The following is a 16508-nucleotide window of genomic DNA, read 5'->3' on the forward strand; positions in this document are numbered from 1 at the left end:
TTAAACAGTCACTTTATTTCAGTAATTCAGTTTAAAATGTGAAGCTCATATATTATATAGACGTATTAAACACAGAGTGATCTATTTTAAGTGTTTATTTCTCTTATTGTTGATGATTATGAAGATTACAGCCAATGAAAACCCAAAAATCAGTGTTTTAAAAAATATTAATATTATATAATAAGACCAATTGGTACTTTTGGAGCAGTGTGGGCAGTGTGCCAAGTCCTGCTGGAAAATGAAATCTGCTGGTGTTGATCCACTGTGTTTTATTATCAAGTCTAAAGTCAGTGCAGTTTTGTTTTCCCACAAAATCTTACAGCACTTCATATCTTACAGCTTCCCTCTGCTGAAAACAACTTTTATAGAGATGTGGATTTCATTTTCCAGCAGGACTTGGCACACTGCCCACACTGAGTACCAAAAGCACCAATTAGTCTTATTATATAATATTCTAATTTTCTGAGACTCTGATTTTTGAGTTTTTATTGGCTCTAAGTCATAATCAACAATAAAAGAAATAAAAGCTTAAAATAGATCACTCTGTGTTTAATACATCTATATAATATATGAGTTTCACATTTAAAAACAACTGAATTACTGAAATAACGTAACGCTTCAGTGATATTCTAATTATTTTAATGCACTAGTATATTATATTTTTGCTGTCAAGCACAAAACCTTGTATCTCAATTTTTGCTTTTTTTCTCACTTTTGATATAATGTGAATCTGGCAGCTGTTCTAAATATGTATATTGTTCAGAATTTAATGATGAATAGATCAACGGAGATGCTTCCAAACGCTCCATGGAACAAAATCTTATCTTCCATTAAACATTAAGGAGGTCACCCTTTTGAAGATACAAGGTTTCTGCATGACACTAAGGACAGATCTAGTTGATTAAACTATGCAGTTTATCTATAGCGAGATAAATATCAGCCTTACTCGTTATTTAGTGGCTTTAAGCCCTATTTAAAGTTTTCTGGTCATAATAATCTGCTGTAATCATGTGATTTACGGTATAAACATTAATTTTAAATTGTAGCCTGATGAATAGTATGTACTTAACTACTAGTTACTATTTATGAATGATTACTTACCATTACTTACCGTTATACCTGGCTTTAATAAACTGTGTATTAATAGAGAAAATAAATGCATCATCAATGGTAACATGTGAATGATTTATAAATTGCATATGTTTTAACTGATAATTGATTGATATTTTCCCCACAAGAGAGACACTTCTGCAACCATAAAGAACCAGTTTTATCCTTTTAAAGGCTTAAAGAACCTTTTGCTTAATAATAAAGTTTTTTAGCAAGATCACGCAACTCAACGTTTAACAAAAATGCTTATTAACCAACAGTGATTCTTCTATGACATTGCATAAAGAAATAACGTGCATTATCTTCTGTACCAAGTGATATAAAAAATATAAAAATTATGTTTAATCAGTTACTAAGGAAACATGCTTAGTATAAAAAAATGTGTCACATTAAAATGCCATTTATTTTCTTCCAATGACCAGTTTTCTTCCACATAAACCAGTAAACAGGTATATGGAATAATACCATAAGCATTATTTAAGAAGAGAACCGTTCATCACTTAAAAACAGCAACAAAAGCACCTTTGGATTTTTCTAAATAGTAAATAATAGATTCATACTTTTGCAATTTATTATGTTCATATGTAATCATCTGATTATTATCATCTCTTGTCAAAAAAGAGAGAGAAAGAACAGATATTAATCACAGTGTACTTCACAGCTCAGATATTTAGCATTCTGTGGATTTACTGCCTCCTTGTGGAAACTGTGAGAATAGAGTTCTGCCTTTCATTCTACAGCAAAAAGCTGAATGTAAATTATTATCCCTTAATCAATGTAACTAATATCAATCAGCTACTAATCACATAAGCTTTGGCAGAGAACATTTCTACAGTTATGTCGTTTTTCAGTTTACTATATCATTTAAACCAACTGCCCCTAATCGATTTTAGTAACACATTATTGGGAGGGTCTATTATAGACTCATTATAGATGCTCAACTAACATTTAAATGAAAGTCTAGTAAATGCATCTTAACTCTTAAGTTGACTGAAGGTGATTATTGTGATCTATAGTCTAACTCAACACCTAAATCTAACCTTAACCTCAACCATGAATTAACCCTAAAACCTTAATTTAAACCTAAAATTAAACATTAAACCCAGTTTTAAAATGTAAAGAAATTACAGAAAGCAACAAAACACTATAAGGAAGGCTTGGCCTGTCTGCAGCCTTTAATAATATGTCCCCAGTAGAGAATAAGTGGAGAATTTTGCAGCACAAAATGGAAAAATTACTATTACATACTGTTTCACACCTTTAGACGTGTTTAGTTTGCAGGAGAAAATTTACAAAACAACACCTGAAACACCTGAAACACCTGGAACACCTGAAACACCTGAAACACCTGAAACACCTGGAACACCTGAAACACCTGAAACACCTGAAACACCTGGAACACCTGAAACACCTGGAACACCTGAAACACCTGGAACACCTGAAACACCTGAAACACCTGAAACACCTGGAACACCTGAAACACCTGAAACACCTGAAACACCTGGAACACCTGAAACACCTGGAACACCTGAAACACCTGGAACACCTGAAACACCTGAAACACCTGGAACACCTGAAACACCTGGAACACCTGGAACACCTGAAACACCTGGAACACCTGGAACACCTGAAACACCTGGAACACCTGAAACACCTGGGACACCTGAAACACCTGAAACACCTGGAACACCTGAAACAAAACATAACAGATTTTTGTTGAAATGTGTTACAATGCTAAAATGCAGGATTAGATTTAAATTAATAAATTAAATAAAATTAGCCTGACAAAACATGAAACACACTCTGGAAAAATAATAGGAAACATCAAGCCATCAAACCAAGCAGCATAAAGTTATCCAAAAGCAGTGTGTAAGACTGGTGGAGGAGAACATGATGCCAAGATGCATGAAAAAAAAGTGTGATTAAAAACCAGTTAATTAATACACCAAATATTGATTATTTCTGAACTCTTAAAATTCCTTTATGATTATGAACTTGTTTTCTTTGCATTATTTGAGGTCTGAAAGCTCTGCATCTTTTTTTTTGTTATTTCAGCCATTTCTCATTTTCTGTAAATAAGAATAGTAAATGCTCTAAATGAGAATATTTTTATTTGTAATTTAGGAGAAATGTTGTCTGTAGTTTATAGAATAAAACAACAATGTACATTTTACTCAAATATAAACCTATAAATAGCAAAATCAGAGAAACTCATTCAGAAACTGAAGTGCTCTGAAGTCAAAGTAAAGTCCCAGCCTCTTCACACTTGGTATTATATGAGCACAGAGGCCACGATCCGTGTAGAAACGTGTATTTTGAAGCGTCGCTGGTTGATTTAGTGCCGTTATTAACAGAGACTCTCCCTAACATGGCTGGAACTCTCGGCCTGTGCATTCCTGTCCAACGGCCATAAAAACCCGAGGAGGGGAAAGTAAGACCTCCAGAACTCAGAGCTCTTGGGCAACAGGTTCTGTACGTTTGTGTTGAAACATGTATACATTTCTCAGCCTCGGCTCCTCACGCATTATCCTGTAACTCTTAAATCTCCTCACTCTTGTTTTCTCCTGATTTTTGGCGCTGAGCTCTGGTTTTTAAGTCTGCACATCTGCACAGCGCTGGCAGAGCAGAGAGAAGCTATTCTGTGGAGGTCAGCGTGGGTGAAAACCATAAACAACAGCTACGACCAACATATGTGAAAAAGTGGAAAGAGCTTGATTTTTTTCCCTTATAAATAAAATCATAATTAAACACTACTTTTTAATTTTACTCATATATTAAAGTTTGTTTGATAATCTAAAAAAATTTAAGTATAACAAAATCTCTTAAATAAATCTCTAAAGGTGGAAAATGCTTTTTCCTGCACTGTATATTTATAAATAATTGAAATTAAGTTGACCAGACAAAACATTAAAATACCATTGGCAAAATCTAGATCAAATCTATTTAAATTGAGACATAAATGCTTAAATCAAGCAAAAAAAAATCTGCCTTTCTTGTAAAGTATTCTTAAAATAAGCAATGACAAAGCTTAAAAATGAGTGAAGTAAGTATTTTATTTTCTAGCTTAAATTTCTACACAAGAATCAGAATAACTTGACTGGTGACTTCTTGTGTTTATTTTGAGTTAAATAGCTTAAAATAAGGTAAACATTCTAAGCATGAATGAATAAGATCATTACAAGTAAAAATATCAGCATATCATAATTGATATTTAAGCAATAGAACACGAGAGGGAGTGTGTTATCGCGAAATAACATCACGGCTGTGATTCGGTCGCAGGCACGAGCCGAAGGCGAGTACTGTAGATCATCACAGCTGTGATGTTATTGGTGATAACACACGACCTCGAGTGTTCTATTGCTTTTATACAACAGTTTCTTTTTTTACTAAATATATAAAGAAAATAAATCAAAGAACTTTAAGAAATTCAGTTTGAATATGCTTTAATATGGACTGTGCCTTCCGGCAAAAAGTAGTTCCACCACAACTTAACTACATACAGTGTATGGTTCATACAGACTAACACCACGAAAGTTAGCTTGAAAGCAGAATTGTGAATAAGTGAAGATGGTAACGTTAGGAGCGTGAAATAGCGCTGATACTCTCCTCTCCTGCTCCGTGGAGTCGTCTTCAGGTGAAAACCGCGAATTTTAGCATTTCTGCTTGTTTTGCTGGGTGGTGTTGGTTGTAGCTAGCTGGCTGGACTGTGGTTAGGTTAGCGTAGCTTGCTTTAGCTCAGCATTAATTTAGCTTAGCTTAGCCTAGCCTGGCTGGTTAGCGTTCTGGCAGTAAGACGGCATTAACCGAGAGATTTTCGTTCCCTTTTTTCCACGAAAGACGAGCCAGTGCTGCGGGCGAGCGTGCCGCGGCTGAGCGCTAGTCTGTGCTAAGCTAACGCTGCTGCGGGTGTCCTGTGTGTATACGCCGTTACTCGGCAACCCGTTGGCGGAGAGATACAAGTTTAGTGTGAGAAGGTCGTGATGTTATCACGAAATATCATCACGGCTAGATCACTTTTCAACCAATCAGGTTGTGAGGTCGGAACTAACTGTTGTATAAAGACTCATACTAACCATTTGTTTCTTAGTAAAGTATAAAAACACTGATGTGTTATTCGCACAAATAACACAGGAATGAACTGCATGCTGTTCCTAGCGCTGTTAGTCATCTGTTATCTATCTGACGAGACGGCGTCACTGCCCGGCTTGTCTTAGAAAGACAAAAAAATCTTATCAGAGCAAGAAATAAGATTTGAAGTGTAAAGTGCATTACAAATAAAATGTATTATTATTATTATTATTATTATTATTATTATTTATTGCTTTGAAACTAGATGATTTCACTTGCTAAGATTTGGTTTTTGCAGTGTAAAAACAGAGGCTTCCCGGCCAACATCCTTCACACAGGCTTCAGTGAAAAATGTGCCCGTGGCTGGAAATCAGCCCACTGATTGGCCACGAGAGGGAGCCACAGAATCCATCATCAGCTCTCATCTCTCTCACTCATCACCATCATCAGATCCGAGCCCACATGAGCAAATCTGGAGCTTTCTCTCCGTCACTCTGATTTGTGATGCTCCAGGTTGACATCTGGAGAGCAGCTCTTATGTAAAAAGATGATTTATCGCTCTGCACTTGCAGCTCTGTGCTTCCACAAACGAAAAAAAAGTGATTCTGTGTTTACTCAGAAGAAATAATACGATCAAGTATCACTCAATACATTTTCTCTGGAGTTTAGAGAACTTCAACCTGAAAAAAACACTTAAAAATTATTTTTGAGCCAATGACAAAAATGGGATTTCAACCAACTTTTAGGTATACTACACGTGTCAATGCTCTCCCAAGCTTTCCCGTAGGCTCCTGGCACAATATATTTGCATTAGGGTACTTATATTTGTGTTTTTTTGTAAAGACAAGCTACCTTACTTATCCTAGTCGTGCATTAGTGTGATATAATATATGTGCTGATGTGTTGTTATAGGCTGTAAGAGCAAGTTACCTTTATTCTGTGTTCCTACTGGTCACAGTATGTTGGCTTGGAGCCACAGAATTCACTCGTGTGCTGCTGCAGTATTTCAGAGTATTATGCCATATATATATATATATATATATATATATATATATATATATATATATATATATATATATATGCTTTATATATTTATTTAGTTTTTGAGTTTTTTAGTTTTTTTAGTTAAGCCCACTGTACTTAACTGTTGAGTTAATTGAACTATTGTTTTGTCAACAAAACCCAGTTTAGTTTAATAAACCTAAAATTGTATATATAGTCAAATCGAAATGATAACTTGACTGAGTTAAGTTGAATGAACCTAAAATTCTATATAATTACAATTTAATTACAATATAATTACGAGTCAAAGCAAAATGATGACTTAAGTTATGAGTTAAATTGAGACAATTTTTTTTTTTTCGGTGCAGAAGTAAAGTTTGCTCCCCTTTCTGCTCACAAATGCATTCCTAATATTTCGACAGGTTTGTCACTAGCACAGAAAAAAAGGAGAGTTTTCTGGCCACAGCGAACGTCACCGATGATAAACGAGCGAGGAAAGCTGCTGGCCCTGCAGACACACTTCTGACACAACCACAAAAAAATAAAGAAGACAAATGACCTGTGACACACGGGCTGCAGTGGTTTGCAGAGCAATTATTAAATATCCATTAGCATTTATTCAAATGGAAACACAAAGTGTAGCTTACGTCCTAATTACTGGAGTGTTTATCCCAATGATTAATGAAGAAATAAAATATAAAATGACTGAATCACGGACAACAGTTAGAAATGTTTCAAAATAAAGACATTTTTACACTAATAACAGTCTTTGCAATGTCATATGTTACTTTACAACATGTGTAATAATGCCCTGCTAAGTGCAGTTCAGCCACTGACCTAGACTTAGAGTCTCTCAGAGTAAAACGCAAAATCTACCGGAGATCCTATTTAAACCTATAGTTACTCACACACAGAGGTGGGTAATTCAGGTCCAGAAAGTAAAAATCCACCCCTGGGTTTTGTTGGTTGAATCTTAATTGTACTTGGCTGGTGGTGTTTTTCCTCCATAGACTAATTCTAACCATTTGTTTCTTAGCTCTAAATTATTTTGAATTACTGGGTAAAGTATATAAACACTGATGTGTTATTCGCACAAATAACACAGGAATGAACTGCATGCTGTTCCTAGCGTTGTTTGTTATCTCTATCTATCTGACGAGACGGCGTCACCGCCCGGCTTCAGCTCTGCTCTGTCTGTGGGCGGTCCCAAGCCAAAGTGGTGGGCGGGGCCATGAATACAAATTGACGGGTTGATGTAGACACGGTGCTTTTTCTGATTGACTCTTTATTTATTTGAAAGAATATTTTCTTTTACTATCAGCTGCTGCAGAACAATGAGGAAGAGGAAGAGTTTAATCATGTGCAGCATCATAAACAACTCAGAGATTAAAGACCTACTGCATTTCAGAATACAAAAGAACAAGAAAAAGAGGATTTTAGCAGGAGGAGAACTTTAAAGATAAATGATATGAGTGTAAAGAACTTAATTTTTGAGCTTTCACCCAGTAAAAACGCTCCAGTATCTGATAAATACGACACTAAAACTGTGTAAAACATCAAAAGAAAACTCTTATCTGTTTTTATTCTTCTTATCAAAATAGTCTCAGCCCCCCGTCAGCCCTGATGTCTCCCCCCCGAGCCTGCAGGTAGTTGGGAGGTGAGGCTGAGCTCCAGAAGGCTGAGCTGGAGAACAGGAGAGGCTGGAGCTGCTCTATAAAAGCAGAGTTCTCCTGCAGCTCGAGCCCATTTCTCCCAGTCCTCCTCCACCCAGCAGAAGAGAGCATGAAGCTCCTTTTTTCAGGCGTCCTCGCCCTCTTCCTGCTATCTGCTCTGGACCAGGCGGACTCCTCCGCCTACGATAAAATAGTGGCACACAGCCGCATACGGGCCAAGAAAGAAGGGTGAGTATCAGGAAGATTTTATATGTTTATTTATTTATTCATTTATTTGAACTTAATTTATTTTATTTTATTCATTTAGTCCAAAAAAACGTATTGCACAGAGCTGATTAGATGAGAGAGAATGAGGGAATGCATTAGGTGAGTGATGTTTGGAGAGATTTAAATGTAGATTTTTTTTTTTTAATCATTTTTGTGCATTAGTTTTGGATGCAAACTCATTCAACTCAACTTCAATTCTATTCTATTAAACAAACTAACATTAAACAAATAAAAGTATCAACTAATGCTAAAATGAACAACATAATTGATTTTAATGTTTGTATTTTTTTTATTTATTTATTATTATTAGGCTATGCTGCATGCTAGCTACTTATAATTGCTTTGATAAAGTAATTATTCAATAGCCCAAAAAAAAAAAGTAGTAGTTCATACATGTTTCTGGATATTATCAAATTAAGTTGAACAATTAATCTAAACAATTATTTTTAAACATAGCTTTATTATACACTTTTCAGTATTTAAAAACTCCAGCAGCACTGCTGTATATGATCCACTTTTCTGTCAAAAGAGGCTAAAATATACAGCTCTGGGGAAAAAAAGGTTTTTTGATTTTACCAAAAAAACAACAAAAAAAAAGGCAAGTAAAGGCAAGTAAAGTTATCCAAAAGCAGTGTGTAAGACTGGTGGAGAGAGGAGAACATGATGACAAGATACATGAAAAATGCAAGAAAACGTGGTTGTTTTGCATTATTTGAGGTCTGAAAGCTCTGCATCTTTTATGTTAATTCAGTTATTTCTCATTTTCTGTAAATTAGTAAAAATGAGCTTTTATTTTGCCTCAGTGGCTCTAGTACTACTGTTTTTCCAGTGTTTTTGCAGTGGGCGGGGCAAGCCAGGTTACTCTTTCATTGGTTTATGGACAACAATTCTCAAATATAAACAACAAAACATTAAAAATAAAGAAAATACATGATGTATATTGTAATGGATGTAGGGTTTGAAAGGGTTAAGAAGGACATACATATGTACAATACATCCACATATATATATATATATATATATATGAACAATAACTAATGGAAAATATGCAGTATTAGTTACAGGTTTGTGAGATCTTTTTCGTTTTTCGTTCGTCTTGTAGAAGTTATTTCCAGTATTTCCAGGCTTTATGATTTAATGCCGTGTCTCACGCCTCTCCTGCTGTTTCCCCCTCAGACCCAATGTGTGCGCTCTGCAGCAGGTGATGGGGACCAAGAAGAAGTACTTCAGCACGTGTCGTAATTGGTACCAAGGAGCCATCTGTGGAAAGAAAGCGTAAGTGAGGCGTTTTTTGTTTTATGACTCTTCTGGGTCGTTAAATAACCTGGCTGGTTTGTCTGTCCAACGGTCAGAGGTGAGATGTTAGTGTCCCAACTTGGATGAATGTTCAAGACGTCCCATTGGACCAATATAATTTCCATAATGTAATGCAGAGCTGAGTCACTGTTAGAGCTCTGGTTGAGAGCTCTGGTTCCCTGTGTTTCCACCTACAAAAATAGGTTCCAAAACCAGGAACATTTATTTGCATTGTGAACCGAAGAATACTAGGTACTTCAGTGTGAATTTTGACCATTTCAGTTTAACACCGATGCTGTGCAGCGCCCTCTGTTGGTGACGTATGATGTGACGTTTTGGCGGTTCCACTAAAACTGGTGGATATGTGGGCTGGTTCACTAAGAAAGCACCACGGTTCTTATAAACCCAAACAGAACTGGTTTAAGAACCTTTTTTATACTCAGTTAAAGCAAGTCTGGATAGGTTTTGTGCAAAGCGATGAGATTAGTAATCATTTTGCACCATTCGCTGCACTGAGCTTCTACAAGAAAGAAGCACTTAGAAGTTCTTAGTCGGTAAAAACTGGCTAAGATGTGGACTGCTGTCAGAGGTAAGACGTTAGTGTCTCAACTTGGACGGGTGTTCAAGACATCCCATTGGACCAATGGGACCAATAGGATGGGACCGATGTGAAATTGGCACAGTTCTGGTTCGCAAACCTGATTTTGAACCAGTTCGCTGCATTTCCACCAGCAAAAGTAGATTCCAGAACCAGGAACTTACATTCGCAGAAGGAATTGAAGAATACTAGATTCTTCAGTGTGAACCGTGACCTCTTCTGTTCACCACTGCTGTTGATGACGTAGCGCTCTCTGTTGGTGATTAAGAATGATGTGACGCTTGTTATGGTTCTTAAAAGCCCAAACTGAACTGGTTTAAGAACCAGAATTTGTTTGATGGACTCCTTTTGAGGTACTGTCTATCAGTGGAGCAAGCGAGCGTGAATACGCTTGTGCAAACCAAGGAAATTAGTGATCATTTGGCTCGATTCACTGTATGAGGTGCATAGAGTTCTTAATTGGTAGAAACTGGCTAAGATTAACACTGCTGGCAGACCCTGTTACTAATGATTAAAGCAAACCACAGTGCTGGCTCAGATATTTTGGGCTCTGTTGAAACAGCTCACCTTAAATTCCCGCCTCTGGGCTAAGAAGACATCTGTCTGCTAGATCAGAATGAACCCAGAGTCCCAAATTCTCCGAGTCCAAGAGTAGAAGAGTCTTTACTGCTGAGAAATTAAGTAAGTGTTGGAGAAGGTTTCCTGACACAACAGACCGAGTGTCGTGACAATCGACGTCTCAGAAACTCGACTGCAATGAAATCTGAAACAGAGTCGGTCAGATCTTTGGCTCCAAGGCTGAGAGTCTCAGAAATAAAGAGGCCAGGTTTCTGAAGGCGATCATGGTGAACCACAGATGTTGATCCATGTTGAGTCTGTGATTCCTTTGGTTTCCATTTCTTTTTCCATGGTTGGAAAAGGGGGAGGGGGTTCACGGCTTTGCAGGAACAGAACGGCCCCTCGTGCCACGGACCAGACCGGCCGCAAAGCCCCAGGATGACGGCTCCTCCAGCGCAGTTGGCCTTACCTCTGCGTCTTTCTTCAAACATGGATGTTAGCCAGACCAGAAATTCAGAAGTTCCCATCAGCAGTTCAGTTTCAGCTTCAAATCTGCTGGGGTTTCTGCTGCTCTTGCACTTTTGCTCCATGTCTGGTGTTTCTGTGAGCTCAGCAGAATGGCCATTGAATGTCTTCGTCAATGTCAGAGTTCAATTATAGATGGTAGTGGTAGTTATCTCCAGGGTTCAGCTATAGTCAAATCATTTATCGGCCATATTTATTTAAGTTTCCCACTCATCCCAAAAGTATTGGGACACATGCTTGTTCATGGATTCTTCTGAAAGCAAAGGTAATAAAAGAGTGTATTTTTCTTTCTTTTTGTTGGAGTAACTCTCTCTCTCTCTCTCTCTCTCTCTCTCTCTCTCTCTCTCTCTATCTCGCTCTACTGCCCAGAGAGGAAAGCTTTCTATTAGATCATATTTATTTTTTAGCTGAATGCGTTCATTAAAATGGGTGTTAACAAAAAAAAAAAGAAATGGACATATGGTGGTGTATTTGCCCTTAGTTTGCTTTTATTAAGATTCCTTCACTAATTAGTGGTGATTTTTTTAAAGATAGTTATACAGGAACTGTAAATTACCGAGTGTGATTTGAGTCAGCACATAAACATTTATGGTCTGTGGCACAGTCTCTCACATTTCTTATTACTGTGTTTTACAGGAGCCTTCGCTGTAGCTGAGTCGTCTGCAGGATATACTGTATTTAACATTATATAACACGCTATAAATTAGTATATTCTATAGGAAAAATAAAGAGAAAAAGCTAAAACATTATTGGACGGAAATACTGAATGCATAATAATCCTTGGCTATGGTGAGGAAGTTGCTGTTTGAGATGGTCCCAAATTTGATTTCTCAAGCCACATGAAGAGATGCAGTAGATGCTGTTACAATCAGCCTGGGGAAATGCATACATCCTGAAGTAGTGGTGGCAGAGACCCTGCAGAGGCTGCATGTGGATTAGTAGGGGGTAGGGGGTTATTGGGCTTTGCTGCTGGGAAGCTTCCAGGTCATTAAATGCTTCCATATGTTACCTCAGCCTTGTTGTTGGAACAGCAGACACTAGACGAAAGCTCACAAATCAACCTGGACTTTGCTCCAGGGACGTTCTGCATGGCAGAGCCGTGCTTCAAGTGGAAAACAGGGGGATGCTTCCATGAGAAGTTGCAAAAAAATTGAAACGAGGAGAAACGAGGAGATTCAAGCTTTTCCAGAGAGCAAGAACCAGAAAGAGTCAGCAGACAGGAACCATGCAAACGCTCTGTCTGGGATAAGGCTTCAGGGTCATGGCTGGCGGCCATCTTTAACTGTGGCAGGGGCTTTGAACCAGTGTAAGCGGCTCGATAAAAAAGGAAAAAAGGGGGTTAGGAGATGAGATCATCACAGTGTCTGTTACACTTCCAAACCTTCAGCCAAATCCGAGAACAAGAGTGTCTTAAACATCTCTCCCACGCGAGGAGGCCGACTGACCCCCGGCGACTTGGCGAGCTGCTGGGTTTCTACCACATCAGCAGTTTGGAGGCAGAGCTAAGCAGAGTTAAGAGAGTTTCCTACTGTATTTTATTGGCGTTTCCCACTGATGGAATGAGATCTAATGATCTGACGCACATCTTGAAATGTTTAGTCAGGAAGGAACCAAGACCAGATGGTCACCACGTTTGATTTTGGTTAATTGAAAGTGACTAGAGTGGGCACCAACCATCATTTTGGGTCTAATTCCAACCCCAGCTGATCATACCTGATCCAACCAAATATAAGTGGTATATTTAGAAAAGCCTGAGTGTGTATGAGATCTGGACTAAAATTACACACAGACTGAGTGCAATAGCAAAAATTTCCAACACATGTTCTGACATGGTCTTAAAAATGGGTTAAATTGATAATTGAAAGTGACAAGATTATTTCTATTAAAGAGAGTTATGAGTCTTGCCCAAAGACTGGTTTATTGGATTAATGCAACATACAGTCACCCAGACTGGGAACTGAACCCACTCTTTAAATGAATACACTCATTTATTGCCTTTGTTTTCAGAAGAAATAAAGCATTAACATGTATCCCAATGCTTACTGGATGAGAATCTAGTAGAAAGCCTTGGCGGGACAGTAGAGCCAGTTACTCCAACAAAAGCAGGATACTACTCTTTTAATAGCCTTGATTTCATGCCTCTTTTAACTTTGGGAATACAGCGAAGTTGTGATCATTCAACATAGCCACTGAATGCAATCATAAGAGAGGCGATTACTCCAACTAATGCAGTATAAACCCTTTTTAATAGCCTTGATTTATTATTTTCCAATGCTTTTATCCATATAGTGTTTTGTACATGCATATATATATATATATATATATATATATATATATATATATATATATATATATACACACTCGTCTGTTGATGTCTCTCCCTGCATTGTGGTCTCATGTTGTAACAGCTCGTCCGAGCCAGGGTTTCCTTCTGGTTGGAAAGTTGGTTACTCAGTACTTTACTGAAGCCAGAAATGATTAAATGAAAAAGGAAATGCCCCTGAAGTTCACCACATCGCTGCGCTGGCTCTTCCTTTATTCTATGTGTTAATAATGTTGTGGCAGTGTGATGCTAACAGAACATACTTTCTCAAACCCTGACTGAAGCCACATAGCATGTGAAGGTAATGAGAGTTGATGGTTTCCATATGAAACGATGCAGTGTCCTTTTCCCATAGTGTCCATAAAGCTTATGGAACTTGTAAGGAGAAAAAGTGGCTCCAGGAAAATAAGCGTTTGCTGGGCTCTGTAAATTGTAGTGCTATTATATTGCTGGGTTTGGCAATTTTTCTCTTTGCTATTTTTGGGTGGAAATATGGGATTAATGTTCTGTGTGGATTCTCTTTCCTGTGTAGAACTGTGCTGTATGAGTGCTGTCCTGGATACATGAAGCTGGAGGGTATGCGAGGATGTCCTGCTGGTGAGTAGCTTACATATATTTCCCATATAATAAATAATATAATAAATGATGCAGTTTTGTTTATTTATTGCTGATAATTGGGCAACTCAAGCTGGTGAAGCTGGTTAAACTGGTTAGTATACTTAGCTCTTGACCAGTATAGGGTAAGATCTTTGAGATTGAGTTAAATCGTTTAGCTGGTCAACCAGCATGACCATCATGACCAAGCTGTAAACCAGCATGACTATCTTGAACTAGCTGATCAACCAGTGTGACTTACATGACCAAGCTGGTCAACCAGCATGACCATCATAATCAAAATGCAACATACACTATGCTTAGACCATCTGAGGCCAATTACCAGCAAACCAGGTCTTGAGTTGGAGTTTTCACAAAAATGGGTCCAGCATGACCAAGCTCGTTGACCAATTACACTAAGCTGGTTGACCAGCATGACTACCAAGCCCATGACTACCTGGTTGACTAGCATGTCTAGCGCAACCAAGCTAGTTGACCACTATGATCAAAACATCAAAGCTGGTTGACAAATGTTGCCAAACTGGTTAAACAGCTAGCTTTCCAATAAATGGTATGTTTTTGACCAAAAAAGACAAACCTAAACCAGCTACCAGGTCTTGAGCTGGAATTTTCACCAGTGTTATTACAAAAGTGGGAAATTATGTGTATGGGAAGGGGCTTGGGTGGCACATGGGTGGGGCATGGATGAGACTTGGGTGGGGCTTGGGTGGGGCTTGGGTGGGGCTTGGGTGGGGCTTGGGTGGGGCTTGGGTGGGGCTTGGGTGGGACTTGGGTGGGACATGGGTGGGGCCTACACTGAAGAACATGCATTTAAATGATCACAATGAACAAATCCACTAAACTCAATGTGATTTCTATTGTTTTTCTCCACAGTGGCTCCTATTGATAATGTTTACGGCACCCTGGGCCTGATAAACGCAATCACCACCCAGGAGTACTCTTCCCTGTCCAAACTCAGGGAGGAAATTGAGGGATCTGGATCTTATACCTTCTTTGCTCCCAGTAATGAAGCTTGGGATCTCCTAGATGCGGTACTGGAGATGTCTTTATGTCTATATACACACCTCATGCTATTTTTACTTACAGAAAACCACAATCTAGACAAAAATCTGCAACTTTCTTCAGGGTAAATAGAGCACACTGTACTGTATGTTTCAATGTTTGAGGATGCTCATGCTAATAAACTGCATTACTGACTTATTTCAAAGTAGAATAGAATAGAATAGAATATAATAGAATTGGACTCTCTAAAGAAAACTACACAGCCTCAGACACAGACTGTTCCATAAGTGCCACTAAAAGTGTACTCACACTAGGCACGGATTGGTTGAATAGTGCTGGAGCACGGTTCTGCCCCCTCTCCCACTTCCCCGCCAGCCTGCACTTACACTGGGTTTAAACAATCCGTGCCCGAGCACCCTTACGTCTTTCCTCACTGCTCAGTGGGCTTGCCAGTGTTGTGACATATTCTGCACCCCTGCCATGCAAAGCCCCCTTTCTCGAGAGCTCATTTTCATCATAAAATTGGAGATAATCTGCTTTAACTTACTTAGAAATACGCCCCAAAAGTCGTTGTTATCTCAGTCATGGTTACCTACATAGCATACATAGTGATTTTTCTGACAGCAGTGCTGAATTCTTCACAACAGCGCCATGTTTGTTGACAGGATATGTTAATATCAATTGATTATTTGGTTTCCTTTAAATTATTCTTTTCTATCTGTCCCCAACAGGAAGTGAGGAATGCCCTGGTGAGCAATGTTAATATCGAGCTGTACAACGCTCTGCACTACCACATGGCCAACAAACGTCTCCTCACCAAAGACCTGAGGAATGGACTGACCGTCACCTCCATGTACAACGACCTGAGCTTACACATCAACCACTACTCCAATGGGGTAGGTGTGACATGATTGGTTGTCTGTTTTTAGAGTACTTTAATGGTAATTGCTTTAGACAGATGAAGTACAGAAGCATCAAACTGCATTCAAGACACAATGTGTAATTGATTAATCCCAGTCAACACGTTGCCAGTCAACAGAAAATCAAGTTCTGGATTTCTTTCTGCTCCTCAGATTGTCACAGTGAACTGTGCCAGGATCATTCACGGAAACCAGGTGGCCACCAACGGCGTGGTGCATGTTATTGATCGTGTTATCACCGCTGTGGGCAACACCATCCAGGACGTGATTGACGTTGATGATGAGCTGAGCTCTCTGAATGTAAGTTTGGGGTGTACATACTCTTCACCAGGGCACGGCAATAGGCGTGAAACTTCTGGCCTGTGAGTTTGCTTGTTTGAACTTGAATGAACGATAATGAAAAATAAAAAAATGCTTGCCCCAATTTACTAGTTAGGGCAGCGGTAGTGTATTGGAGCTCGACCCTGATGACACGGGTTCGAGGTTGGACCCCGTGTGAGGAGTGTGTGGTGTGTTTATTTATTTATTTGTTTTTTATTTATTTCTTCTTG

General features: G+C 38.5%; 1 protein-coding gene across 5 annotated transcripts in view; it reads left to right on the forward strand.

Annotated features, from left to right (window-relative positions):
• The first annotated feature begins 7908 nt into the window (after nt 1-7908).
• The window catches only part of postnb (periostin, osteoblast specific factor b), a 29121-nt gene continuing 20521 nt past the window's right edge, over nt 7909-16508 (forward strand). For all 5 annotated transcript variants that reach the window (XM_022668753.2, XM_022668754.2, XM_022668755.2 and 2 more), the window contains exons 1-6: nt 7909-8081; nt 9297-9395; nt 13953-14017; nt 14909-15066; nt 15769-15933; nt 16111-16257. In XM_022668753.2, coding sequence (XP_022524474.2) covers nt 7963-8081; nt 9297-9395; nt 13953-14017; nt 14909-15066; nt 15769-15933; nt 16111-16257 — 753 coding nt within the window. In that variant the 5' untranslated portion in view covers nt 7909-7962. The remainder of the gene's footprint in view (nt 8082-9296; nt 9396-13952; nt 14018-14908; nt 15067-15768; nt 15934-16110; nt 16258-16508) is intronic.

The sequence above is a fragment of the Astyanax mexicanus genome, chromosome 18 (genome assembly GCF_023375975.1).
Source record: "Astyanax mexicanus isolate ESR-SI-001 chromosome 18, AstMex3_surface, whole genome shotgun sequence".
Lineage (NCBI taxonomy): Eukaryota > Metazoa > Chordata > Actinopteri > Characiformes > Acestrorhamphidae > Astyanax > Astyanax mexicanus.